The 13,943-nt window shown below is 48.0% G+C and overlaps 1 protein-coding gene across 1 annotated transcript in view; it reads left to right on the top strand.

Moving 5' to 3' along the window:
- The window catches only part of LOC145339197 (talin-2), a gene marked incomplete at both ends in the record, with an annotated part of 176,335 nt that overhangs the window by 109,548 nt on the left and 52,844 nt on the right, over window positions 1-13,943 (top strand). Inside the window, 8 exons of the mRNA XM_080183582.1 lie at window positions 1,103-1,192; window positions 1,288-1,410; window positions 4,165-4,308; window positions 4,414-4,575; window positions 5,971-6,111; window positions 9,355-9,536; window positions 11,294-11,426; window positions 13,543-13,644. Coding sequence (XP_080039708.1) covers window positions 1,103-1,192; window positions 1,288-1,410; window positions 4,165-4,308; window positions 4,414-4,575; window positions 5,971-6,111; window positions 9,355-9,536; window positions 11,294-11,426; window positions 13,543-13,644 — 1,077 coding nt within the window. The remainder of the gene's footprint in view (window positions 1-1,102; window positions 1,193-1,287; window positions 1,411-4,164; window positions 4,309-4,413; window positions 4,576-5,970; window positions 6,112-9,354; window positions 9,537-11,293; window positions 11,427-13,542; window positions 13,645-13,943) is intronic.

Genomic DNA, 13,943 nt, shown 5'->3' with positions numbered 1-13,943 from the left:
CAGAGACACTGATAGGATGCAGAGCTGGGCAGAAAAGTAGCAGGTGGAGTTTAACCCTGATAAGTGCGAGGTGATTCATTTTGGTAGGACAAACTTGAATGCAGATTACAGGGTCAACGGCAGGGTTCTGAGGAATGTGGAGGAACAGAGAGATCTCGGGGTTCATATCCACAGATCTCTGAAGGTTGCCACTCAAGTGGATAGAGCCGTGAAGAAGGCTTATAGTGTGTTAGTGTTTATTAACAGGGGGTTTGAGTTTAAGAGCTGTGGGGTTATGCTGCAACTATACCGGACCTTGGTGAGACCACATTTGGAATATTGTGTTCAGTTCTGGTCACCTCACTATAAGAAGGATGTGGAAGCATTGGAGAGAGTGCAGAGGAGATTTACCAGGATGCTGCCTGGTTTGGAGGGTAGGTCTTATGAGGAAAGGTTGAGGGAGCTGGGGCTTTTCGCTTTAGAGCGGAGGAGGATGAGAGGAGACTTAATAGAGGTTTATAAGATGTTGAGAGGGATCGATAGAGTGGACGTGCAGAGACTATTTCCTCGGGTGGATGTAGCTGTTACTCGGGGGCAGAACTATAAGGTTGATGGTGGGAGGTATAGGAGGGATGTCCGAGGTAGATTCTTTACTCAGAGAGTGGTTGGGGGGTGGAATAGACTGCCTGCTGTGATAGTGGAGTCGGACACTTTTGGACTATGGGAGGAAACTGGAGTACCTGGAGAAAAACCATGGTGGTGCAGTGGAACTGACACAATGGGTTAATAGTTTGTTGCGTGCTGTATTGTTCTGTTAACTAAGAAAGTCTGAAATCTAACCCCCCAGTGCACAGACAGATGGTGAGAAATGATTGACTCTGGACATTTCTGTTACACTTTTGTGAGAGTTTTTTTTTACTCCTGGGAGTTAACTTCATTTTTCAAATCTGTGCAAAGCAAGTTGAGATTGCTTTTAATTAACTGCCGAGTAATATATTCCTTCATTCTCTGTGGGTAGAATTTGCCCAGAGTTTCTGAGAGTCGGTTAGTTAATTAGTTCTGACGTTGGTTGATCAAATCTGGTTAAAATTCAGCCGTATGTAATTTTGAAACCTGTTTGCAGACTGTCAAAGGCATGCTGGATAATCCCAATGACCCCGTCAGCGACCTCTCCTATTTCGACTGCATTGAGAGCGTGATGGAGAACTCCAAGGTAAGGGTTAAGGTTCCTTTGGGAGAGTTTGCTCTGTGACACAGTGTGCCGCCTCTAACAGCACCCCTTCCTTTGGGCGCTCGCCTCTGCTGCAGGTTCTCGGGGAGGCCATGACGGGAATCTCTCAGAAAGCGAAGACCGGTGACCTTCCAGCATTCGGAGATTCTGTTGGTGTGGCCTCCAAGGCGCTGTGTGGCCTGACAGAAGCGGCAGCTCAGGTGAGCAACAGTTGACCAAGCTGACCCTCACAGTGTCGCTCACGTCCCCAGCTTTTGTGAGAGGAACTTCCAATGAAACTTTGAGGGGGGGAAAATCCAGGAATCATTCCAAAGCCAATTGGGCTGAGCTTGAGCAACCTCTCGTACGGAGATGAGTCAACTGGTCTTTTGCATTGGTAATGCGATGAAAAATTCATTAATGTGAGTTTTTCAACCGCAAGGAAGTTGATTATTTACAGGAATCTTTCAAAATTTCTCCCTTCTTGGGAAATCCACTTTGTGGCTTCAGAAATCTACTTCTGAAGAGCAGGTCCTGCCAAAATTTACTTGGCTTCAATCTGCATCGAGCCATTTGTTATATTCCAGTCACGCTGGCCCAGTAACGTACATCAAGTGGAATCATAGAATCTGTGGCATGGAGACAGGCCCTTCGGCCCAAATTACTGCATGCTGACCAAAGTGTCCATCCAAGCTAACCCCATTTGCCTGCAGTTCCCTCTAAACCTTTCCTATCCAAACGCCTTTTAAATGTAGTCAGCGTCCCTGCCTCAACCACTTCCTCCGGCAGCTCATTCCACGCACGCACCAGCCGCTGTGTTAAAAAAAAGTTGCTCCTCAGGTTCTCATTCATTCTTTCCCCTTAATTTTTTTCCAAGAAATGAGGGACAGGAGACCCACTGGTCTATTCAGCCTCCCTCACACAACGGGTAGCATTATTTACAACACACGCACTCTCCACCTGGTCCTCTCGCCTCCTGGGGTGGGAAATTCCTCACCCCACCCCGCTCCTTAAGTTATCGCAACCAGTCCATTCAGGCCCTGCTGAATGTTATACGCTACTAGCCCCTCGTTTGAGATAATTTCTGTCCCAGCTACAAAACACTCCCTCTTGAAGGAAATCAGCCAGTTGGCATTGAGCACGCAAGTTGGCAACTCACTAAAGACCATCTCCCGTTCCTTCCATTATCCCATTCTTGCACTGGGATGTCTTGGCTTTGTCCCATTTCCTCTGATAACTGACCGGTGAGTGACGAGGGTGGAGTGTTGTTGTGGTAGCTGTGGTTCTGAAACCTCTGTCCACTGTACTTGGGAGAGTTTAGCAGCTCGCTCAGGCTGCCTCGCAGAGATCCAGGAACTGACCCCTGTGAGTCACCTAAAATACAAGAGCTGAATTTATTTCAACCCAGAAACATAACTCGGAGTCTGAAAGGAATTCCCACTGAAGAATAGACAAGTGCTGGAAAATCTCAGCAGGACTGGCAGCATCTATGGAGAGAGAATAGAACCAACGTTTCGAATCTGGATGACCCTTTGTCAGAGCGAGTCTGCAGAGATTTATACGATCTCTGCCCTACCTTCATCTGCTGATTCTTTCTTTCCTCTCAGCTCTGATGAAGGGTCATCCGTGCTTGAAACGTTGGCTCTATCCTCTCTCCTCCAGACTTGAACCGTAGAACATTACAGCTCAGAAACAGGCCATTTGGCCCTTCTTGTCTGTGCCGAACCATTTTTCTGCCTAGTCCCACTGACCTGTACCTGGACCACATCCCTCCACACCCCTCTCATCCATGTACCTTTCCAAGTTTTTCTTAAATGTTAAAACTGAGCCCGCATTTATCCGGCAGCTCATTCCACACTCCCACCGCTCTCTGTGTGAAGAATCCCCCCCACAATATTCCCTTTAAACCTTTCCCCCTTCACCCTTAACCCATGCCCTCTAGTTTTTTTCTCCCCTAGCCTCAGTGGAAAAAGCCTGCTTGCATTCACTCTATCTATACCCATCAAAATCTTATACACCTCTATCAAATCCCCCCTCATTCTTCTACACTCCAGGGAATAAAGTCCTAACCTAGGAATAGATAGGGTGGATTCTCGGAGACTATTTCCCAGGGCTGAAATGGTTGCTACAAGAGGACACAGGTTTAAGGTGCTGGGGAGCAGGTACAGAGGAGATGTCAGGGGTAAGTTTTTCACTCAGAGGGTGGTGAGTGAGTGGAATCGGCTGCCATCAGTGGTGGTGGAGGCGAACTCGCTGGGGTCTTTTAAAAGACTTCTGGATGAGTACGTGGGATTTAATGGGATTGGAAGTTACAGATAGTTCTATGGCTTGGTAGGTATGGATGTGATTGGCGCAACTTGTGGGCTGAAGGGCCTGTTTGTGCTGTAGTGTTCTATGTTCTGTGTTCTATTCAATCTCTCTCTGTAACTCAATTTCTCAAGTCCCGACCACATCCTTGTAAACCTTCCCTGCACTCTTTCAACCTTATTAATATCCTTCCTGTAATTAGATGACCAAAACCGTACACAATAATTCAGCCTCACCAATGTCTTATACACCATAACATTCCAACTCTTATACTCAATACTTTGACTTACAAAGGCCAGTGTTCCAAAAGCACTCTTTATGACCCTATCTACCTGTGACACTAATTTTAGGGAATGATGTATCTGTACTCCCAGATCCCTCTGTTCGACTCTTCAGTGTCCTACCATTTACCTTGTATGTTCTACCTTGGTTTGTCCTTCCAAAGTGCAACACCTCACTCTTGTCTGCATTAAGCTCCATCTACCATTCTTCAGCCCATTTTTCTAACTGGTCCAAATCCCTCTGCAAGTTTTGCTGAGGTTTCCCAGCATTTTTCTGTGTTTTGTTTCAGATTCCAACATCTGCAGTATTTTGCCCTTTATCCCACTGGAGATTTTTCTAACCCAAACTGCGATTCTCTCTTCTTAATTGAACTTGTCTTCATGCAGGCTGGTTACCTGGTTGGGATATCCGATCCCAACAGCCAGGCTGGGCACCAGGGACTGGTGGATCCCATCCAATTCGCTCGGGCTAACCAGGCGATCCAGATGGCGTGTCAGAATCTGGTGGATCCGGCCAGCAGCCCGTCACAGGTGAGGCGTTTGGATAAACCGTCGGCCGTTGCCCCCTTCATTAACTCTGGACCCATGTCGTCGCGGGTGGTGTCTGTGCTGATGTGTGTGACTCCCGCCCTGCAGGTACTATCCGCCGCTACCATCGTGGCCAAGCATACCTCTGCGTTGTGTAACGCGTGCCGGATCGCCTCCTCCAAAACCGCCAACCCCATCGCCAAGAGGCACTTTGTACAATCGGCAAAGGAAGTTGCGAATAGCACTGCCAACCTGGTGAAGACCATCAAGGTAACGGCCACTGTGTGTGAATGAGGAGCTTGTGACGAGTCTCTCTGGCTTTTCTGAGTTTAACACTGGAACAATGTTCCTCTTTCTATCGCAGATGTTTCTTTATAAGACGGATGTTTAGGTGACATTTAGTGTTTTTAATATCCACTGTTCAATTCGTCTTTCTTTGGCTTTCTTCCCGAGTCAGATTCTGATTTGAAATTACTTTCTCTTTTGTTTCAAAGAACAACACAGCTCGGGAAACAGGCCCTTCGGCCCAACGAGCCCGCCCCGCCATCTTAACAATGTGTTTTCCCTCCTCCACCCTTGACCCGTGTCTATGCTTATGGCACTCCACATTGGAAACCAGATTCAGGGGAGAATAATTTAGGGACAATTTGTTACACCAATCAGCCTAAGAGCGCATCTTTGGGGTGTGGGAGGAAACCGGAGCACCCGGAGAAAAACCCACGCAAGCACGGGGAGAATGCGCAAACTCCCACAGACACCGGCCCTGGGAGGCTGAAGCCCCCCCCACCTTGGCCCAGAACGTGGCTGGAACAATCCCCCACACGGGATTGTCTCTTGATGCATCTCTCTCTGTAGGGGAGATTGGGAGTTTCCTGAGAGAGAAACCCTGCTGTCCACATGTGGAACAGGGACACCTAATGAGTGGACACTTGTACTCTGCACAAAACACAATATCTCAAGATATTCTTATCTTTGACCGAGCAATGAGCTTTCAGGAGGATCTTTCATTCTTCTACCATTACTGTGTATGTGTCTATTTATACCTATCATGACTGTGTGTGTGTGTGTGTGTGTGTGTGTGTGTGTGTGTGTGTGTGTGTGTGTGTGTGTGTATACATCTCATTACTGTGTGTGTGTGTCTGAGTGTACATCTCTACTGTGTGTGTGTGTGTGTCTGAGTGTACATCTCATTACTGTGTGTGTCTGAATGTACATCTCATTACTGTGTGTGTGTGTGTGTGCATGTCTGAGTGTACATCTCATTACTGTGTGTCTGAGTGTACATCTCATTACTGTGTGTGTGTGCGTGTGTGTGTGTGTACATCTCATTACTGTGTGTGTCTGAATGTACATCTCATTACTCTGTGTGTGTGTGTGTGTCTGTGTGTGTGTGTGAGTGTACATCTCATTACTGTGTGTGTCTGAATGTACATCTCATTACTCTGTGTGTGTGTGCGTGTGTGTCTGTGTGTGTGCGTGTGTGCGTGTGTGTGTGTGTGAGTGTACATCTCATTACTGTGTGTGTCTGAATGTACATCTCATTACTGTGTGTGTGTGTGTGTGTGTGTGTGTGTGTGTGTGTGTGTGTGTGTGTGTGTGTGTGTGTGTCACTCTGTCATTACCCAGCCGGTGAAAGATTTACTTCTCGTGATCTTTTGTCTTTAGGCTCTTGATGGTGACTTTTCTGAAGAGAATCGAGATAAATGCAGGTCCGCCACTTCCCCTTTAATCGAGGCAGTGGAAAATCTGACGGCATTTGCCTCCAACCCGGAGTTTGTCAGCATCCCTGCACAGATAGGCGCTGAGGTAAATAATCTCAAACATCTGTACACAGCAGGCGGGAATTGTTAAATCAGAGCAAGGTTCTAACGTCACATCATCCAATGATAGTGAAGCTGTTGACCAATCACAAAGATCAGTCTCAGTCAGTGAGTCTACAGGCCCAGAGTGATGGAACGTGCCGGAACCACAGGCTCAAAGTCACCTACTGCTCTTGAGTTATTCTACTCGAAACAAGCATCGTGTCTCAAATTGCTCATAAACTAGGTTCCAAAATATTATTTTCTGAAAGCAATTCGCTTAGAATCCATGGAACCATAAAATCCCTGCAGTGCAGGAAGAGGCCATTCGGCCCATCAGCAGTGACCCTGCTCACAAGCGTCCTACCCAGCCTCTCCCCTGCCCTGTCCCCATAACCCTGTACATTGATCATGGCCAATCCTACTCAACTGTATGTAAATTAACTTAAATTGTGTACAGTTAGGTCAACAGTATTTCACTCCACCGTCTCCCTCAGGGTGTGTTCCATAGATTCATCACTCATTCACTGAAATATTGTGTCTGTGGATTTGATTTGATTGCCCAGTTTAAGAGTCTCGGTTGTGTACAGTGGAACGGGGTGGCTATCCTTGTCACTGGCACCATCTATCCTGAGTAAAGCATTTGAGGTTGAAACAAAATGGTGGATAGTCACCGAGTGGGCAGGAGTTAACAGAGAGATGAAAGAACGTTACCCCCCTGAGGATGAGATGGACAAGAAGAGGTCCAGCATCTACAGAACGACGGTCAGGAATGTATTGGCAAACTCCCCACTTGCCTGGACGGGTGCAGCTCCAACACACAAGAACCTCAACACCATCCAGGGCAAAGTAGCCCCGCTTAACTGGCACACCATTCAGCACCTTAAACACTTCCTCCCTCCACCATCGACGCACAGTGTGTACAAGTTGTACTGCAGAAACTCAGCAACACCTTCCAAACCTCTGGCCTCTCCCATCTAACCAAGGGCAGGTTCCTCACCATCCTGACTTGGAAATATATCACCGTTCCTTCATTGTCTTTGAGTAGGAATCATGGAACTCAATGATGAGACAGAGTACAGAAATGAGATAGAGAATCTGGTGAACTGGTGCAGCAACAATAATCTCTCCCTCAATGTCAACAAAATGAAGGAGATAGTCATTGACTTTAGGAAGCATAGAGGAGAACATGCCCCTGTCTACCTCAATGGGAATGAAGTAGAGCTTCAGGTTTTTAGGTGCCCAGATGACCAACCTGTCCTGGTCCCCCCATGCCGACACTATAGTTAAGAAAGCCCCACCAACGCCTCTACTTTCTCAGAAGACTAAGGAAATTTGGTATGTCAGCTATAAATCTCACCAATTTTGACAGATGCACCATAGAAAGCATTCTTTCTGGTTGTATCACAGCTTGGTATGGGCTCCTGCTCTGCCCAAGACCACAAAAAAGGTCGTGAATGTAGCCCAGTCTATCACTCAAACCAGCCTCCCACCCATTGACTCCGTCTACACTTCCCACTGCCTCAGCAAAGCAGCCGGCATAACTAAGGGCCCCACACGCCCCGGACATTCTCTCTTCCACCTTCTTCCATCAGGAAAAAGATCCAAAGTCTGAGATTACGTACCAACCGACTCAAGAACAGCTCCTTCCCTGCTGCCATCGGACTTTTGAATGGACATTCCTGGCGTTTAGTCGACCTTTCTCTACACTAAGACTGTAGTTCTGCACTCTCTCGTTTCCTTCTCTATGAATGGTATGCTTTGTCTGTATAGCACCCAAGGAATAATACTTTTCACCGTATCCCAATACGTGTGATAATAATAAATCAAATCAAAATCAAAAACAGGACAACCAGCAGAGAAATCAGCTGCTCAGTTAAACCATGTCGGTGTTGATGTTCCTCGCACGTCTCCTCACACTCATCCTCATCCCACTCCATCAACATGACCTCCCGTTCCTTTCTCCCTTGCAGTTTATCGAGTTTAAGCATGTCTAAGCTGTTCACTTTGATTATACCATGTGGGAGTCAATTCCACATTCTCATCACTTTCTGGGTTGAGGTTTGAGCTGATTTCCTTGTTGGGTTTATTAAAGAACAGAAAAAACAAAGAACAGTACAGCACAGGAAACAGGCCCTTCGGCCCGCCAAGCCTGCACCGCTCATGGGCCCAACTAGACCACTCTTCTGTATCCCTCCATTCCCAGTCTGCTCATGTGACTATCCAGATAAGTCTCAAACGATCCCAGCGTGTCTGCCTCCACCACCCTGCTTGGCAGTGCATTCCAGGCCCCCCCCCCCCACCCTCTGTGCAAGATACGTCCCTCTGATATCTGAGTTAACCCTCATCCCCCTCACCTTGAGCCTGTGACCCCTCGTGATCGTCACCTCCGACCTGGGAAAACACTTCCCACTGTTCACTCTATCTATACCCCTCATAATTTTGTACACCTCTATTAGGCCTCCCCTCATTCTCCGTCTTTCCAGGGAGAACAACCCCAGTTTACCCAATCTCTCCTCATAGCTAAGACCCTCCGTACCAGGCAACATCCTGGTAAACCTCCTCTGTACTCTCTCCAAAGCCTCCACGTCCTTCTGGTAGTGTGGTGACCAGAATTGGATGCAGTACTCCAAATGTGGCCTAACCAACGTTCTATACAGCTGCAACATCAGACGCCAATTTTTATACTCTATACCCCGTTCTATAAAGGCAAGCATGCCATATGCCACCTTCACCACCTTCTCCACCTGTGCTGCCACCTTCAAGAATCTGTGGACTTGCACACCCAGGTCCCTCTGTGTGTCTGTACTCCTGATGGTTCTGCCATTTATTGTATAGCTCCTCCCTACATTAGTCCTACCAAGATGCATCACTTTGCATTTATCTGGATTAAATTCCATCTGCCATTTCTCCGCCCAATTTTCCAGCCTATCTATATCCTGCTATACGCTCCGACAATGTTTATCGCTATCCACAACTCCAGCCATCTTCAACTTGGTGACTCTCTCAGACTGTGGCCCTTCAGATCAGTATTATTGGATGGCAAACTGTGCGAGCAGGAGTAAAATCCATGCGGGATAATGTCTGAGTATTGATAGAGGGGAATGTTCTCAGGGCAGCAGGGAATTTTGTGGAGTGACTGATTCACCATTGCAACGCAGTCAACAAGATCTGAATGAGCTTTCTGTGTTGGTACGGTCAACTGTATATCCCAAAACTGTCTTTAACACCCTCCTGTTACCTCCTGCAGGGCGCCCAGGCCCAGGAACCAATCCTTGCAGCTGCCCGATCCATGCTGGACAGCTCATCGTCACTCATCAAGAGTGCCCGATCGCTCGCAATCAACCCGAAAGACCCACCAACCTGGTCCATCCTAGCAGGTCATTCCCGTACTGTGTCTGATTCCATTAAAAGCCTCATTACCTCTATCAGGTGAGTTAGTCTTGGTTATTTTGTGGAATATTTGGCTTAGAATTTTATAAATTTTAACTTTATTTACCAGTGTCACATGAAGGCTTACGTTAACACTGCAATGAAGTTACTATGAAAATCCCCTAGTCGCCACACTCCAGCGCCTGTTTGGATTACACTGAGGGAGAATTTAGCAATGGCCCAACGCACCCTAACCAGCACGTCTTTCGGACTGTGGGAGGAAACCCACGCAAACACGGGGAGAATGTGCAAACTCCAGACAGTGTGACCCAAGCTGGGAATTGAACCTGGGTCCCTGGCGCTGTGAGGCAGCAGTGCTAACCCACCGTGCCGCCTTATTTGTTTGTGGATGAAAATTGTATTCTGGCTATATTTGAAAGTTGGTGTCTTGTGTCGGTCTTTGGTGGTTCTTCCTCTCACTCTCGGCCCTGCCAACTCCCAGCTCTTACAAAAGGGAAAACAAGAGAGACTGTTCTGCCCCCAACCCTTGGATAAAATAATATCCAGTCCAGCGATGAACTTGATGTTTGACATCCCAGCTTCATGCTGCTGTGACTGAAAGTATAACTGAAAGTACAACAGGGTACTGGTGAGGCCGCAGCTGGAGTACTGTGTGCAGTTTTGGTCGCCGCACTTACGCAAGGATATATTGGCCTTGGAGGGAGTGCGGAGGAGGTTCACTAGGCTGATACCGGAGATGAAGGGGTTGGACTATGAAGAGAGACTAAATAGACTGGGCCTGTACTCGTTGGAGTTTAGAAGGAGGAGGGGGGATCTTATAGAGACGTATAAGATAATGAATGGGATGGATAGGGTAGAGGTAGAGAGATTCTTCCCGCTTAGAAAGGACAGCAGGACTAGAGGGCACAGCCTCAAGATAAGGCGGGGAGCAGTTTAGATCATAGTTGAGGAGGAACTTCTTCACTCAAAGGGTGGTGAATCTCTGGAATTCTCTGCCCGTTGAAGTGGTGGAGGCTGCCTCGCTGAATATATTTAAGTCACGGGTAGATAGGTTTCTGATAGACAGGGGAATTAAGGGTTATGGGGAGAAAGCGGGAAAGTGGAACTGATCCACTTCAGATCAGCCATGATCTTATTGAATGGCGGGGCAGGCTCGAAGGGCTAGATGGCCTACTCCTGCTCCTATTTCTTATGTTCTTATGTTTTCATTGATGCATAGAACATTACAGTGTAGTATAGGCCCTTTGGCCCTCGATGTTGCGCCGACCAGTGGAACCAATCTAATGACCCTCTAACCTAAACTATTCCAATGTTATCCATATGCCTATCCACTGACCATTTGAACGCCCTTAAAGTTGGCGAGTCCACAACTGCTGCAGGCAGGGCATTCCACACCCTTACTACCCTCTGAGTAAAGAACCTACCTCTGACATCCATCCTATAATTACCCCCCCTTAATTTAAAGCCCCTCATGTTAGCCGTCAGTCTCTGACTGGCCCTAATCTTGCCCGAACCAATCTTTTATTCTTGACGTACCTAAGATGGCATTGAGATGGACAGGAGAGCAGCTCCATTTTTCCAGTTAGTATCTATCAGAATTCAAAGCCGTCTAGACTTCATACTGCACCCGTAATCGATAAAACCCTCTGACAATGCGTTACTCTGATTTGTGTTTAAGCTGTGCGTGTCCAAACCAAAACCCAGGTCCTGTTGTGAGGAGCTTGGCCAGTCTGGAAGGCGCAGCTTGAGGAGGGTGTGAATGAGTTCTTACTTGCCTGTCTTTCTTTCTGCCCCAGGGACAAAGCTCCTGGCCAGCGAGAATGTGACTGCTCGATCGACAACATCAATAAGTGTATCCGGGAGATAGAACAGGCTTCCCTCGCAGCAGTCAGTCAGAACCTGCCAACCAGAGATGACATTTCACTGGAGGTAAAGTACAAATTGTGCAGAGAGCAGTCTCCTGTAGCCGAGGGAATCGTCCCAGCTCATTCGCGTGCACAGAACTCTGCGCTCATCGGGTTCCTCTTTCTAGAAGAAAGTGCCTTTGAGCTGCCCCCTCTCCCCAGCTCGCCTGGTCTCACTCAGAGCAGCGAGGTCAATGTCATGCTTCCAGTTTATGGGTGATGCTCCTGGTGTTCAGCGTGTCCATGAATGTTCTGATGTTCCAGATGCCACATTTTGGAACTCCTGTCTTGTATACCTGTGGTGCACCTAAACCACTCCGATTGTATGAATTGAAGAGCTGGTTAGAAAGAATGGATTTACTCAGAGTGGGTCAGACAGTGTTATTACTTGGCCATCGTAGCTATGTCCAGCACTTGGAGAGTTGCATCTCATTGTGTAATTTGCTTGATCTGAGTAAGATGCCAGACCACCCGATTTTTATATCCCTGCCAGGCTGATGAGTCGAGCAACACTTTGAGTTGCTGCTTCTCGCTGAATAGAATCAGTCATTCATAGAATCCTTACAGTGCAGAAGGAGGCCATTTGGCCCATCATGTCTGCACAATCCCGCCCAGGCCCTATCCCCATAACCCCACATATTGACCCCGCTAATCCCTCTGTCACTAAGGGGCAATTTTAGCATGGCCAGTCAACCTAACCCGCACGTCTTTGGAGTGTGGGAGGAAACTGGAGTACCCGGAGGAAACCCACGCAGACACGGGGAGAATGTGCAAACTCCACGCAGACAGTGACCCGAGGCCGGAACTGAACCGGGTCCCTGGCGCCGTGACTGCGATCCACCGTGCCACCCATTTCACATTCTCTGAGTGCAGTCCACGTTGTCAATCTGCACCTGCTTCCCCTGATTGTACTGCACCTCTGGACGGTAGGTCTCCAAATGCAGTGACATCCATCGCAGGCGCTTTGGACCACGACAGTAGCTAGGCACTCTTTCCCAAGAGGGCGTAATGTCATTTAGTCTATGCCAACACACTGGCGACAGACACAGCCACTCGTCTCTGTTGCATGAATTAACCCAGAGTCCCGGTACATTACATCTATAACACTCACAGCAGACAGAGGCTGGGGAGTGGGCCAGTGTAAAGGTCTGCAGCCATGGTGAGATTTGGAGGTCAAAGATGGCAGGGCAGGCCTTATGAGGATAGGCTGAGAGAGCTCGGTCTCTTCTCCCTGGAGAGACAATGGGTGAGAGGCAACCCATAAGAACATAAGAAATAGGAGCAGGAGTAGGCCAACTAGCCTTTCGAGCCTGCCCCGCCATTCAATAAGATCATGGCTGATCTGTCGTGGCTCAGTTCCACATTCCCACCCTCTCCCCATAACCCTTAATCCCATCTCTCATCAAAAACCCATCAACCCACGTCTTAAAAATATTTAGCGAGGCAGCCTCCACCGCTTCAACGGGCAGAGAATTCCAGAGATTCACCACCCTTTGAGTGAAGAAGTTCCTCCTCAACTCTGTTGTAAACCGCCCCCCCTTTATCTTGAGGCTGTGCCCCCTAGTCCTACTATCCTTTCTGAGCGGGAAGAACCTCTCCACCTCTATCCTATCCATCCCATTCATCATCTTATATGTCTCAATGAGATCTCCCCTCATTCTTCTAAACTCTAACGAGTACAAGCCTAGTTTATTCAGCCTCTCCTCATAGCTCAACCCCCTCAACTCCGGCATCAGCCTAGTAAACCTCCTCTGCAGTCCCTCCAAGGCCAAAATATCCTTGCGTAAGTATGGTGCCCAAAGGATATTTTGGCCTTGGAGGGAGTGCAGAGGAGGTTTACTAGGCTGATACCGGAGTTGAGGGGGTTGAGCTATGAGGAGAGGCTGAATAGATTAGGCTTGTACTCGTTAGAGTTTAGAAGGGCAGATGTTTGACCCGATAGAGGTTTATAAGATGTTGAGAGGTATAGAACGGATTATAATCCGTTTATAATCAGACCGATTACAAACAGCCCGTCTGAGCTCAGGAGGTTTGCGATTGAGGGGCAGTGCGGGGGAGGCTTTGCTATTGGGAATTTCTGCAGCCTTTTTTCAGCTCTCTGTTTTAAAGATTTTGTTTGTGGATTGTCCTCTGTCCATCAGGCTTTGCAGGAGCAGATGAGCTCGACTGTGCAGGAAATAGGGCACCTGATTGACCCAATAACCACCGCTGCTCGAGGCGAGGCTGCTCAGCTTGGCCACAAGGTAAGAAACAGGAGCCATTCGGCTCCTCGGGCCTGCTATACCAACGATCTTTGACCTGAACATCTCTGTCTTCCCCACTCCCCAATTCTCTTGATGCATTGAGATAGCAAACATCTGCCCTTCTGTCATCATAGATCATCAAACCCTGCAGTGCAAAAAGAGGCCCTTCAGCCCATCGAGTCTGCACCGCCCACAATCCCACCTAGGCCCTACCCCCCATATTCCACCCACTAATCTACACATCTCAGAACACTAAGGGACAATTTTAGCACAGCCAGTTAACCTAACCCGCACGCCTT

The sequence above is a fragment of the Carcharhinus amblyrhynchos genome, unplaced genomic scaffold (genome assembly GCF_965287045.1).
Source record: "Carcharhinus amblyrhynchos unplaced genomic scaffold, sCarAmb.v2.hapA chromosome_338, whole genome shotgun sequence".
NCBI classification, from domain to species: Eukaryota; Metazoa; Chordata; class Chondrichthyes; order Carcharhiniformes; family Carcharhinidae; genus Carcharhinus; species Carcharhinus amblyrhynchos.
This window is presented reverse-complemented; position numbering and strand designations above follow the sequence as displayed.